Consider the following 13,635-nt stretch of genomic DNA (forward strand, 5'->3'; position numbering starts at 1 on the left):
TCATGCCGGTACAGCAATCCGAGGGTGAGGGCGTTTAGCGATGATGAGCCGACGGACCATTGTCGACATGGTCGGCACAACATCTGCCACTTGGCGCTTCTCAACTGTTTTACCAACCCACGATGTTTCTCACCAAGCCCCTTAACCCGGACTTGGCATTACCTTCGGCAAATCGGCGTCCATGGCATCTTCAACTCGCTTTTAGCGGCGGTGTCTTGACACCGAGAGAAGAGCAACAGCAGAGTCCCGTCCTGAACGCCTCCTCGCTCCATGAGGTCGTCGTCGACATGACGGGAAATTGCACTGTTCTTTCTCAGCAACGCTTGCCTTCAACGGTCGCGCAACAACAAACTGCCACTGGCTGTTTGGTCTCTGAGCCGAGAGCAGAGCATATCAGGGGCGTTACGTACTAATGCATAATTTGGCTTGGTTTTTTTCATTTCTCCTTTAAGCCAAAGGCGCATTGCGTGTCATTGGAACTCTCCACTTTGGTCTCCAGCTCCGGCGGCCACTTTTCAAAACGGGCGGTTTGGTCAGGAGGATACTCCAGTACATGGCGGAGTATAGGTACGGAAGGAAAGGAGCATGGATGGATATTGGAAAGGGCATGACCCGTCCGCACATACACTGTAACCACCGAAACCCAGGGTGGTCGGTCTTTTGTTCCGGCAAACAGCTCAGCAACCTTTCGACTCCCGCTCTCGTCTCGTGCCATTTGCGCCGCGAGACCTGGGAAGATGTCGATGGGCTTGACGGTCGGAAGCTGCGGATGATAGCCGACAACATTGGGCAAGGGAGGGACAGAAAAGTTGCACACGAGTCTTGAGATTGAAGCGTTGACTCGTTGGTTGATTTTGGTTTCGGTTTGGCCTCGCTCTTTCATAGCGACGGGGGATCAAGGTCACGTTTGACCAGGGCGTTGCGGATTGGACTCGGCTTAGCTACGGCAGCCCGATTCATCAGATGATGGATCCCTTTGATTTGGTCTCCAACAGCGCTCATTGCCTACTGAGGCATGGATTGGCCGGGGAGAATATATTATGATACCATACATATTACTGATTGTCCTTTGCCAGTGAGTGATGTCTGATGAATCGTTGTTTCCCAATCTTGATCCTGTCATCCATCCTTTGTGTGTCAATTTGTTTCCACCAACTACCAACCAAACCTGACTGCAATGCCCAATGTCGTTCCTGCCTGCTCTTTTCGCTTCCTTGCTCTGCTTTCGTTGCAAGATGCCTCGTGGCCGTAATGGACCCGACGCACAACAGTGCAGGCAGCGTTCTGCTAGACAAGACGGCTCGGCACTGACAGGTCAGAACCGCTTTCGCCCACAGACCCCCTGCGCGCCGCACGTGTGAGAACACGAACGGCAGAAACGAGCAGCGCTGCGTCTTCCCCGGAAGAAAGGGGGATTCGCTTATTGTCAGGTCAGGCAGGGGCCTCCTCAACAGGAAACAGAACGTGCACAGGACGTCTGGTTTCTCTCTGAACCTCCATCCAGTCCTTGGGCCCGCCCGCACCTCGGGTCGAATGCTCATGTCTCTCCTCGAAGCCTACCCTGCCAAGACGACAGACTTTCTTGACGGCCTACCGCCATCAAGTGTTCCGTGGGGTGGGGAGGTGTAATAGAGAGAGTTTCGAGGCAGGCAGATCATTCCCCGAGATGAAATCCTTTCGAAAAGAAAAGACGGAAGAAAAATACACCTTGACATGTCCATACACCTCGACATGTCCGCAGGGAGAGAGAGAGAGAGCAAGAGAGAGAGAGAGATGGAGGGGTCAAATCAAGGCTTGGTGGCAGCGGCGGTGGCGGTGGTGGTGTCCTTGGCCGCCTCGGCAATGGCCTGGGCGGCCTGGGTGTTCTTCTGGTACTTGTAGACGGTCCAGTCGAAGACGTAGTCGTACTGGAAGCCCTCACGGACGAAGAGGTCGCGGAACAGCTTGCGCAGGTAGCTGTAGTCGGGCTTGTCGTCGAAGCGCAGCGAGCGCGTGTAGTTGAGGTAGATGGCGAACTCGTGCGGCAGGCCGCGGCAGAGAATCTCGGTCGGCGTCGTCATCTTCTTCTCCATGATGCGGTCGTATTTCTGCTTCTTCGTCGCCGCCTTGAGGCCTTGCCAGGGGAGCGAGCCGCGGCTGAAGTAGAGGAGCACGTAGCCGAGGGATTCCATGTCATCGCGGCGGGCTTGCTCTGTACGCGGAGGGACGTTAGCTGGGCGGCTCGGGGGAGATGGAGGGCGTATATAGGGAGAGTAGGCTGCTTGCTGCTTGCTGGCTTGTGGTAGAATGGAAGGAGATGGTGGTGGGGGTGAGGAAGAGTGCGAGGTGGTATATAACGTACCGACGCCGAGGTGTGTATTGATGGAGGCGTAGCGCGCGGTGCCGGTCAGGTTCTTATTCTCCCGATAGGGGATATGGAAATGCGTCTTCGGATCGCGGTACTTCTTGGCGAGGCCGAAATCAATAGCGTTCACCTGGTTCCCGCGCTTCCCGATGCCCATGAGGAAGTTATCCGGCTTGATGTCGCGGTGGAGGAACGACTTGGCGTGCACGTACTCGATCCGCGACAGCAGCTGGTCGGCGAGCAGCAGCACCGTCTTGAGCGAGAACTTGCGGTTGCAAAAGTTGAAGAGGTCCTCGAGGCTGGGGCCCAGCAGGTCGTAGACCATGGCATTGTAGTCGCTCTCGACGCCAAAGTACCGCACAAACGGGATGCCGACGCCGCCGGCGAGCGACTTGTAGACCCTGGCCTCGTACTCGAGCTGAGGGTGTTTCGCCTTGACGCTCTCGAGCTTGATGGCGATCTCCTCGCCCGAGATGATGTTGGTGCCGAGGTAGACGTCGCCGAAGGAGCCGGAGCCGATCTTGCGGCCGATGCGATATTTGTTGCCGACGCGGAGGTCCTGGGGCGCGGTCATGTTAGCGGTCGTCATGGGAGGGAGCAGCAGGCGGCGGCAGGGGCGGGTTCGAATCGGCTTCTCTGCACTGGTCGTCGTCGTTGTCGTCGTTGTCGTCGTCGTCGTTGTGTTGATGGGAGGAAAAGAGCGCGCTGCGTGAGGTGTGCCTTTGCCTTTCGTTGCCGACACCGTGAGCCCTGCGCATCGCCATGCGGGGCTTTATCGTAATTTGGGGTAGTAGTGGGCGATGGACGTACCATGGTTATTGAGTCAGGCCACTGGAAAGTAGTTACAAGTTGTGTCGCTGAGGGAGGGAGGCGTATCGCCGTCGTTCAGAAATCCCGAATGCAGTTTCGTTTGCCGTTTTCGGGTTTTGTTCTCCCCCTTTCCTTGGTGTTGGACTATGAAAGAGAGATGTACTGGATCCAAACGGTGAGGATGATTTAGGGAGGCTTTAGGTTTTGCAGGCGAAGAAAGCTCGAGCACTCTAGAGGCGCGTGTGACTTTTTCGAGGCGGTGGCAACGCAATCTGACACAGGATCTTTGTCCGCGAGTCGGTCAGCCTTCGTTGGGATATAGGGGCGGTATCTGTTGAAACTAGTCGCCCGGTATTCGGAGGTGCCAAACCGTTGGGCCGCGGAAATTCGTAACCGTTATCCTGAAGGTAGGGAGTATGGATGAATGTCGGGGGGGATGGTGCGGAATGGTAATTTCCAGTGTTAAAGCGTCCGAGATGCCAATCAGAACGGGCCCATGTCACAATGCTGACAGTGTCGCAGAATGACAGTGTCGCAGAGTGATAGTGTCGCAGAATGACAAGATGTCGAGAGTGACTTTTCGATGGGATGGTAGCAATGTCGAGATGGATCATTCCGAATGTCATGTCCATGTCATGTCAATGCCATGTCAAGGCCATGCCAAGGCCATGTCAATCGCGGGTCAGGTCAGGTGTCCTGCCTCGGGTGTCAATTGGGTGTCAAGGTGTCTTTGGCAGGGCGCAGCCTCTGTTTGCCTCGCGCCTCGCGCCGGGGCGCGGCCTCTGAATCTGCCGAGTGTGCGCTGGCATTTGCCGAAGTGCATTGATGGACGGCCCGAGCTTGTCCAGCGTACCCCTTTTATTAACAGTGAAGGCGCTTTTCTGACGGCATCTGCATCAAGCGACCTGGCCTGTGAAAGACGCAGAGCCCCATCCAGTTTGAGGGGCATCCGAATGCAGGTAAAATGATGCTTGACGAAGAGTTGTCGAGCTTACCTTTGCACATTCGAGCCATGACAACAAAAGCCAAGTGGATGCAGGGGCCCTTGAAAATATGGCCAGGGCAACCTGAGCCCACTTCTACCACGAATGGACAATGAATTGACTTTCCGAGCTGACTCTGATGTCACAATGGAATCGCCCCGACAGGGCTGACGAAAGTGCACAACCGACTGGAGGCTGTTGTATGAGCATGTTCTCAGCTACTTTCTTTCACGGGGAACCAGATCACAGGCTCCGCCACAACCCACATGGGAAAAGGCAGGCCGAAGCCGCGGGCGTGCATCGAGTTCTCCACAACCACTCAGTTTGACCTGCCTTGTGGTGTAGAACAGGACCGCAGCATTCTGGCTTGATGAGATCGCGAAGACGTCACCATAAGCCATGTTTGAAAGGGGAAGATGGTTGACACTTTGTATTCTGAGATATCGGCCCAAGATCGAAATGAAGTCTTGGAATTTGTAAAGAGTGTTGAGGGCTACTACCTCATATATCGGAACCCTTTATGCGACAGAACTCAACATGCAAGTTACCGGTGGCCGAGATTTACACCTGAAAATCGGTTCACATGCCCTCTCGCTTTACTCATTTGACCCAATCGCAGAGCCTCGTCACCTGGTCTTCCTGGTAGATCTTGCCTTATTCCTGTACTCTGAGCAGGGCTCTCGACATCATGGACATGCATTCGCAAAATGACAAAGCCTCTGAAACGTTTGAATAGGGGCGTCACATGCCAGTCAGTCCTTTCTCCTCCATAAATGGCGAGGAAACGCCAGAGGTCTGGTAGCAGAAACACTTCATGGTGACCCTCCTGCTCCGTGGTCTTTGTTAGCGCTGCACTCCGACCAAACAAGTCAAATATAGGTGTCGGATTTGGTTATTTGGTCCGCCGAAATCGACGGATTTAGTTATTTGGTCCTATTTGCAAATATTTAACTTATTTAGTTAGTAATAAAGCTATCACGATAATCATTAGCCTACCTAAGACCTAGATTCCGTGGTGTTGAGACTATTCGCCGCTATCGAGCCCTAATATAACCCTCCTAACGCCCTATGCGCGCGGATGTAAGCTAATTGGATGATATATATAGGGTTTTCTTAATGTAAACTAGAAGAAGTTTTAATAGCTTAGTTAATTAGGACCTCTAGTACCCTACTAAAGGCTATAGGTTTAAATCCTACTATTAGCGTTATCGTATTATTAATAAGAGAGTCCCTCTTATTAATAGTACGACTATTTTTATTAATCGGATAGGCCTTTATATAAGTCCTAGGGCTCGGAATAGCTATATTCCGGGCCTAAATACGTATTTAAACGTTTACTAAATATCTAAATATCGAAATATTATAGATTTAGTTATTTAATTATAGGAAATTGGTCTATTTATTTAGTTATTTGATGATTTAACTTATTATATTTAATCGGGGTGCATCGCTGGTCCTTGTGCTCCCCCGTGGGCCTCAAGAGACGATGCAAGAAAGTTACTCTTACACGTATAATTCTTGATCTTCCTGAATGGGTCCACAGCCCATTGTGACTCGTCTTCATCGAAGCTATCGAGCGCAAAAGACGAACACACCCCGGGTAGAGGCTGCCCTCATCGTCAAAGAATTTCCATTCCCCATCGACAACGGCCCGGATATCTACCCGGGCCTGCTTTCCCTCGTCTGATGAAAGGGGCATTTCACCCCGGAGTCTCTCCCAATGACGACGGTCTCCGTATGAGATGCGATGCATACTCCAGTCATGGCGATGACAGGAGCAGAGAACCGAGGAGTGAAATGCCCGCGGCCCATGCGATCTCTATGTCAGGAGGCACTTGCAGAGCCAAAGCAGGGGTGGCCGAGGGGCTAGTTTGGGGGCTTGAGACCACAGGGCGACGGAGGGCTAGATCTCAGACGTTTACCTACCCCCTGCCTGAGATTAATTGCAGATATCCTCAGCGGAAGACGTATTCAACCTGCTCATTTCGCCGGTTTGATAGAAGTATAGATCCTAGGCCTATGACTTACGACTCTTGACCGTTGCGCGTGGAGTGTGTATGACGATGCGATAACAACAAACAACGAAATAAACCCTGGTGTGTTCACAAAGTGAGCAGAGCCAGCCCTGCGATCCACGCATCATTCACAACATCACCTCTGGAAGTTAGCGTCGACAAGTGTTCATTGCCGCTACCGTCCATTGATTTAGCCGTTACTGTTAACTCCCAATCAGGCTGGTACTATTCTGCATGCAGGTTGAACGGAATGTCACAGTACCCTCCAGACTAGATCCACATCTCCATCCCAAAGGTCGAGAAGCTGCCTAATCCCAATGACCATAACCGATATCTGGAGCAGCCCAAAGTTCTTCCGAGGCTGGCCAGACCGACTGCTTGTTCTTCTTCTTAGTCGTGTCCAGCTTCTCCCCTCGATCTGTTGCTTCCTTGAACTCCATGGTCTCCTCGTCCTTCACATAGCCATGACAGGCCACGTGTGTTCCCTTCCGCATATTCTCATCGTCCTTGTAGCAGAGTGTGATGTGCGGGCCTTTCGGATCCTTTTGGTAGACGCCGTTGATGGAAGTCGTGCCGTGCAGGTCGGAGCTGGTTCGTCCGATTAGCAAAATGCTTCGGCATGGAGATCCGCTCTGATAATAGTGGCAACGATAACCCATACCGAATGAAGACTGCTCGAGGATAAAGCTTTTTTGCTCGCGCTGTCTGGTAAGCCAAGGCGACAAGCTTTCGCATGTATTCCTCCGTTTCTGGGCGGTTCCTTATATGGAAGTAGTACTTTACGACGTTGATTGTAGAACCGGACATATTTGATGGTTAGGCAGTGGAAAGTGAGCGAGGCTCTCGTAAATGCGAGACCTCATGCCAAAGATTTTCGATTTGGTCTCTCTATTTATGAATTCACGTCATGTACCGTTGGTTCCAGTACTCATTCTTCATGTATCTTCCGAGGCCATGTCAATCGTTGCTCAGAGCGCAACGCCATATGATGCGCAGCCGTGACGACTTAGTAAGTGGCCATTATTAGTCAATTTTAAACCACGTCCAGCGGCTACGGTCTCATGTTGCCCGGTACTCACCCATATTGATAGGGTGAGGAATCGGCAAAGGTTCTTAACTTCCAAAAGCGGGCTGTGCGCAGTGACCAACCTTTGTGGAGTCACCCATGATTGGCAGGAATTTAATTGGTCCCAAGGGCGGTTCCGCTGGCGGCGTCTACAGCTTCTACCATCCGCGGCTACCTAAGGTCAGCTTGCCTTGCTACACCCTACAACGCAAACCCGCGAGAAGCACAGCCTCGTGCCGCATTTCCCCTGCCGACCTTCACCACATCTATTTCAGGCGCGGAAATGAGATACACGCGCTGTTCTTTCCTGGCAAAGCGGTTTTCTTCACAGCTGCCGTGCTGTCGCGCCCAAATTGTTCCCCTGCATCGCGGATTGCAATTGGCAACAATGTCAACAAACCGCCCTCGCTACAAACACATTGACGATGTTGAAAGGCTCGACTATTACGAGAAAGGTGGATACCACCCTCTCCAAACGGGGGACTATCTTCAAAAGCGGTACAGAATCGTGCACAAGTTGGGATTTGGGAGCTACTCGACTATTTGGTTAGTCAGGGATGAACAGCTTTCCAAGTACGTCGCCATTAAAGTCGGCACCGCTTCATCCAACCACAAGGAGATCGACATCCTAAGCCGCCTTGCCAACCATCCTGCTGGAGACAAGAGCCTCGGTACATCCCTGATCCCACCCGTACTCGATCGCTTCAACGTTCATGGGCCAAATGGAACCCATCCCTGCTTCGTCACCGTACCAGCCATGTGCAGTCTTGCCGATGCGATCGCGGCTGGCGACCACGAACCATTCCAGACCAGTGTTGCCAGGTCTCTTGCTGCACAACTCGCCATGGCTGTGGCACATATGCACAGCGTGGGCTTTGTTCACGGCGGTGAGTGATTTAAGCTGGCGGTGCCGCATGAACAAGCTTCGTGCTGACCTTCTCTAGATCTTCACTTTGGAAACCTCCTCCTTCAACTACCAGCAGGGTTAGATGACTTGACAGTCCAGCAGCTCTACGATCAGTATGACATGCCAGAGCCCGAGCCTGTTGTGCCGGAAGAGGGTCAGCCTCTCTCATTGCCGGGTGTCCCTGCACACGTGTATGCTCCGATTTGGATGGGAAAGCCAAGTAATGAGATCTCGCTCGGTGAATCGAAACTCTTTCTCGCCGACTTTGGGACAGCGTTTTGCCCAGACGAGGAACCAAGATTCGAGTCGTATACCCCTCTTGAAATCAGACCACCCGAGGCTAGATTTGAACCTACACAGCCATTGACCTTCGCATCGGACGCTTGGAGTCTTGGCTGCATGATATGGGCAATCCTCGGCGTGAAACCGTTTCTTGGCGCATGGTTGTTTGGGCCAGAGAGCGCCGCCGCAGCTCAAATTGATGCCCTAGGTCCTATGCCATATGGGTGGTGGGAGAAGTGGCAAGCCAAAACAAAGACAGAGTCGTTTGATGGGAATGGGAGACCAAAGCCAGGTAGAGAGGTATGGACATTCGAACAACGGTTCGAAGACAGTATACAGCAACCGCGGAGAGAGGGTGGTATGGAGGTGATTGCTGATGACGAAAGGGAAGCTATTTTTGAGATGATCAAGGGCATGCTCAAGTTTTGTCCTTGCGATCGCATGACTGTTCAGCAGGTATTGGAAACAGAGTGGATGAGGAAATGGGCTATCCCGGGAGCTGAAAAGTCATGGCAAACGCGGGATACTTTTTTTTGACAAATTCAACTATTTCAGTGCAAGGCTACTACGGTGTTCAGGGGCCAGAAGGTGATCATCGAGAAGTATTCTAGCCACGCTCAGCACCCTTGAACTTTTGTCATGGGGATCAATGTCATCCTGCAATTATCTTCTCGTAGTGTCTTTTTAAAACCCTCAAACTTGGAGACTCGGTTATTGGAAAATCCATGATCCCCTTCTATCCATCAGGATAAGCTCGCGTGGTTCGAAGCCCCCAAAGTAGCCTGAGCCCTCCCGTTCCTTGGCGCAGCAGGCGTCTCAGGACAACTTGTATGCATGCAACGCGATCAAATTCGTGTGTTGACCCTATACATGTCGTTTTTGTTTCAATCGGATAACTTTGGCTGACATCCGTGTGAAGGCTGCCACCGAGGCTTCTTGAGCTCAGCACGTAACACTGATGACAACTCAACCTGATGTCAAGTAGAATGTCCCTGCCAGCACCGAAGATGGGATTAACTTGGATTTCATACAGAGTGCTAATTTCGGTAGCCCGCCTTCTTGAGATATGGAGTAGGAGGGACTGCTGTGTTCACATTTTGTCTTATCGCGTGCTTTTGGGGTGGCAGGGCCAAAGAAAACCGGTTGAAAGATGAAAAGAAGAACGAGGAAGGTTAGACGATAACAGGACCGGACCTAGGTGTATCGGCTGAGAGCAGGAAATGCGGTCAGGAGGTGCAATATATCGCTCCAGTAATCCGTGCGAACAACGTTAGGGGCCGGACACTATGATAGACGAGAATCGAACTAAGCTCCTCGTATAGTGGACTCCGCTACAACTAATTGTGACCATATCGTGTGCCAGAGGTAGGTTTAGTATGGTAGAGAGTCATCTTCGCACAACGAGATGTGTCAGGAGGCCCCTTGCGGAGCCACATAACAGGGGACTGGCTAGGGGCTAAGAACTCAGAGAACATATACATAAGGACTGCAGAGGGCCAGACCCAGATGTAAACCCCATACCTGTTATCTATTGCCTGTGGACCACGTGCTGAAGACCTCCTCATTCTGCTCAAACACGGCTCTAATAACAAGAATCACTAAGAGTCACCGCTACGTGCCTCAGTTCTGCCTTCAAGTATCTAGGCTCAGTCAAGAGTTAAAAAAAAAGGTAGATAGATGAAATGTCAACTGGCTAATTCGGGACGAAAGAACAAAACAAAAAACAACAACATACAACACCAGGTATTCGCTGGTCGTCACCGACTCAACTACTAATCCGGCCCTTATAAAGCTTAGTTCTCGGGGCAACCATCTTGGTTCTTGGGTCGGTGGTTGCCATCTACAAAGATGCGACGAGCAAACGGTTCGCCGGATAATTGAAGAGCGGTGCCGACCGTTCAGGGCAGTCCTTAACGGGGGCTGTTCAGATTTCAACCCCTTTATTGCGCAATCATATGTAGTGAGAAAAGTGAGGCTTCATTGCCAGCCAGTCATATGTCTAATCAAGTAGCCCCCCCCCCTTCTATGAAAGGTGAGATCTATTTTGGGCAACTCGCATTCCAGCTTCCAGGCTGCCAGAAACCGATCGGAGGTTTCCTATTGTCCGATTTGGGGAACCCTAGGAGAAACCGACTTTTAAATTGGCCACAAGCTATACTGGTTAAGCCGGTCCTTTGTAGTGGTATATTGTGGTGATGTACTCGTCTAAGGTAGCCATCCGCTTTTGAGTAGCGGCCCGTGGTAATACTGATACTTTCACTTGCAGAGAGGTACCGGCTACTTGATCGTTTCTGGACTCGTTATTTTACTGATTAACCACATCCCAGCTAATTGAATATGGGTTTCTGCGTTCTGCAAACGGGGACCTGTTGTAACGACCAAGGGTCGAACAGCAGGCCGCAGGCAACCCCGCGACAGATGACCGGCGCGTCACTCATAAGATAAAGATGCCAAGCCAGGGTCACGTGATGGATCACCGGGAGAAAACCACTGAGCCAGGGATCACACCAAACATAACGGTGATCCACCCGACAGGCTCACGTCCAACATAACAGTGATCCTCTAACAGGATCACCAGCAACACAACCGTGAGCCATCCAACATGGCCTCACACCCAACCAACAAGGACAGAATGGACGAGTATATAAGAAGGGACATTCCTGTACTTGTAGCTACCTACTTCTATCACGCCAGTGATCAATCTAAATCTTACCTTGTATTCATTGTAACGAGTGCGCAACGCCTTACGACACCAAACCCGCCTCAGTTCCACAACCTAAGCTTCTTTTAGCAAACACCCACGTCGCTACTGACTGTTCCTCACTTGAAGAATAGCCAGGTCGTAACAGTAGGCTATCCTCTCCTCTCTAGTGAGATAGTTTGAGACTAAAGATTTCTTTGCAGACAGACACCGAAAGCCACCAATAAGGTTCTCGAGCGGTATAGTAAGATAGCTCAAGATACCCTAGACAACTTCAAGAATCATCTACCTCATACCTATTAGCTAAGTGCTCCCTACCAAACATGAACTGGATAGTCAGTTACCGCTTCCGGAACGAATGTAGCAAAGTCGCCATTCTCACAGCCAGCAAGGGTGAGCATCGGTAAGCAGGGGTGAGCGAGGGTGAACGTGGGGTGAGAGCCCTGGGTGAGGAGGCAGGGCTGGCAACCGAGCTACCCTTCAAGAAAGTATCTGTATCAAAGTAGGGGATGTTCTTCCGGCAACCGCGGATTCAACTATGCAAGAGAAAAGCGCCGCCTGGGTTATACGATCATGACCCGCGTCAGAAGGGGGCTCACCGAGGTAGCCAGAATACTACTATCCTCTCGGCTCGGTTGAATCATTAATAATCCTGCTACTCAAACCGTGGTCTTGGAGTAGGCCACTGATTTCTAAACTTGACTCGTGGCAAAACCCACACATACCGGGGATACTACAACGAGCCGAGAAGTTTCATATAGCAATACCTACAACGGGCAATCAGTTATCATTTACAAAAAGTCATGTACTCGTGCAAAGGTATCGGCGCACTCACGCTACCCGCGCATTATCAATCGTAAACAAGCTGTCAAGATGGCGAGCCAATTCCATATCTACTCCTGCCAAGCTATTTCAACTGCCATTGCATTTCCCGATCCAACATCCCATGAAGCGAGCCTCAGGTCTCTGCTCTCGTGTACGCTGGCCCGCACTCGGAACTTGCCCTTCTGGTAGATTGTCCAGCAAGTGTCGACGTCACAATCGAGCTAGCAAGATGGATCAAGTCTGAGCTGCCGGCGGGTTGCACCTCAAGTCATTTTCTGCACTCGTACGCTCACGGAAACCATTTCCTCGGGCTTCCGGTCTTACAAGGCTACTTCCCTTTCGTCACAGCCATTTCCACGCAGAAAATTATCAAAGGGATTGCACAACAGAACTCAACAGAGACCTAACATAGCCTCTGGGAGAAAATATTGCCTTCTATTGCAGACTGTACTGATTTGCCACTGTCGAAGGCCAAATTCGAGAGCCTTTCGCCGACGAACGAGCTGGAACTGACTGGTCGCTCGATCCGAGTGTTTGACGTCCCCAACGGCGACACCCATGCCAAGTCTTTCGTATAGATTCCAGAATTGCGGTCCACTGTTGCAGGAGATATCGTCTACATGTCATTGTCATCAGTGATTGGTGAGGCAAGTATGCAGCGAAAACGAGACAATTGGGTCTCTCACTTTCGCAAATTGCCGCATTGAAACCAAAGCCATACTTGCAGAACACACATTCACTCCCGTCTCAATGCCAGAGTTTTTGGTCAGCGGTATGCTTCAGAGTACGGAGCACGACATTGCGGAGTTCGCAAAGGAGCTTGGTCAGGCCGATAATAACAAGGATCGCATTAGTAGAACGAGAGCTCGTTATGAACGAGGGAATCTCTCTAATCTTGCCGGGAGCTGCCAGGCCGGAATGACAGCTAACCTGTCCTAACTGATGAACTGAGTCACAACAGTGAACACCCAAAAACATAATTGTACAAAGTTGTAACTGCGTTGAACTGCGCCGGTATGTAATGCAACCGTGATACTTAGCCTTGCTGCCTCACTGCACGTCGTGTTCAGTCCCCCACAAAGCAGCGTGAAGCGCTTGTTCTACATCAACCTGCCGCCATCCGGGCGAGCTACCCAGACAGACGCAGGTTCCAATCAATGCTGCAACTATCTTAGCAAAACAAAGAATGCGACCTAATTTGGGGCAACTTACTTCGTATTAGTCTAGAAGGGTTAATGGCGGTTCGCCTTGAGGGGTGTCGCTGAACTTCCGCGTGAGCATTTGTCAGTAGATACGCATTTCTCTCCTGGAGAAATCCTTGAAGATCTTGAATGTCAAACCAAATCGGCTTTTTTTTGCCTTGACTTGGCATCTGAGGCTGGGTTCGTGTAGTGGTTCCACCAAGAGAGTTATCCAACATTGGTGACGGCGTAGGATAATGAGTTCCCGCTCCACCTATGCTCAAGAACGGAACTCCTTTCCATTCTTCCATCCGCGTAGGATAAACGTCAACTTGTACCACCGCTTCGTAATACGAAGTGAGGCTTTCCCGACTCAGCATACTGAGGAGGAACCGAAACTTATTTCGGAGGTCATCAAGTTGTACAAACGGGTTGCGTAACGAAAAGTACGCGTGATACGCACATGCCCGACTAAGTTGACGAATAAAAAGGGGGATCTCAACCAAGGACATGTCGGTATT

General features: G+C 51.2%; 4 protein-coding genes across 4 annotated transcripts; 2 read left to right on the top strand and 2 right to left on the bottom strand.

The window, feature by feature from the left end:
* Nucleotides 1-1,787: 1,787 nt before the first annotated feature.
* Nucleotides 1,788-2,933, bottom strand: VDAG_03678 (casein kinase I isoform delta; the record flags this gene model as incomplete). The annotated part of the gene is made up of 1 exon (XM_009653762.1): nucleotides 1,788-2,933. One exon carries the CDS (start codon nucleotides 2,931-2,933, stop codon nucleotides 1,788-1,790), a length of 1,146 nt encoding a protein of 381 aa, XP_009652057.1.
* Nucleotides 2,934-6,311: 3,378 nt separating this feature from the next.
* VDAG_03679 (uncharacterized protein) lies at nucleotides 6,312-7,033 on the bottom strand. Its single transcript, XM_009653763.1, has 2 exons — nucleotides 6,814-7,033; nucleotides 6,312-6,740 (listed from the first exon to the last, which is right to left on the bottom strand). Exons 1-2 carry the CDS (start codon nucleotides 6,957-6,959, stop codon nucleotides 6,461-6,463), a joined length of 426 nt encoding a protein of 141 aa, XP_009652058.1. The 5' UTR covers nucleotides 6,960-7,033; the 3' UTR covers nucleotides 6,312-6,460.
* Nucleotides 7,034-7,414: 381 nt separating this feature from the next.
* On the top strand, nucleotides 7,415-8,965 carry VDAG_03680 (protein kinase domain-containing protein). The gene is made up of 2 exons (XM_009653764.1): nucleotides 7,415-8,105; nucleotides 8,163-8,965. The coding sequence occupies exons 1-2, from the start codon at nucleotides 7,502-7,504 to the stop codon at nucleotides 8,942-8,944; spliced, it is 1,386 nt and encodes a 461-aa protein (XP_009652059.1). The 5' UTR covers nucleotides 7,415-7,501; the 3' UTR covers nucleotides 8,945-8,965.
* Nucleotides 8,966-12,683: 3,718 nt separating this feature from the next.
* VDAG_03681 (uncharacterized protein) lies at nucleotides 12,684-12,872 on the top strand (the record flags this gene model as incomplete). Its single annotated transcript, XM_009653765.1, has 1 exon — nucleotides 12,684-12,872. One exon carries the CDS (start codon nucleotides 12,684-12,686, stop codon nucleotides 12,870-12,872), a length of 189 nt encoding a protein of 62 aa, XP_009652060.1.
* Between the last annotated feature and the right edge of the window lie 763 nt (nucleotides 12,873-13,635).

The sequence above is a fragment of the Verticillium dahliae genome, genomic scaffold, assembly GCF_000150675.1.
Source record: "Verticillium dahliae VdLs.17 supercont1.6 genomic scaffold, whole genome shotgun sequence".
Lineage (NCBI taxonomy): Eukaryota > Fungi > Ascomycota > Sordariomycetes > Glomerellales > Plectosphaerellaceae > Verticillium > Verticillium dahliae.

What these genes read in the sequence shown, in the direction of transcription:
- VDAG_03679 (XM_009653763.1), bottom strand. Translation starts at nt 6,959, where the DNA reads ATGTCCGGTTCTACAATCAACGTCGTAAAGTACTACTTCCATATAAGG. An exon ending in CCTCGAGCAGTCTTCATTCG is followed by an intron (nt 6,741 to 6,813) that starts GTATGGGTTATC and finishes CGGACGAACCAG; the next exon opens with CTCCGACCTGCACGGCACGA.
- VDAG_03680 (XM_009653764.1), top strand. Translation starts at nt 7,502, where the DNA reads ATGAGATACACGCGCTGTTCTTTCCTGGCAAAGCGGTTTTCTTCACAG. An exon ending in CGTGGGCTTTGTTCACGGCG is followed by an intron (nt 8,106 to 8,162) that starts GTGAGTGATTTA and finishes GACCTTCTCTAG; the next exon opens with ATCTTCACTTTGGAAACCTC.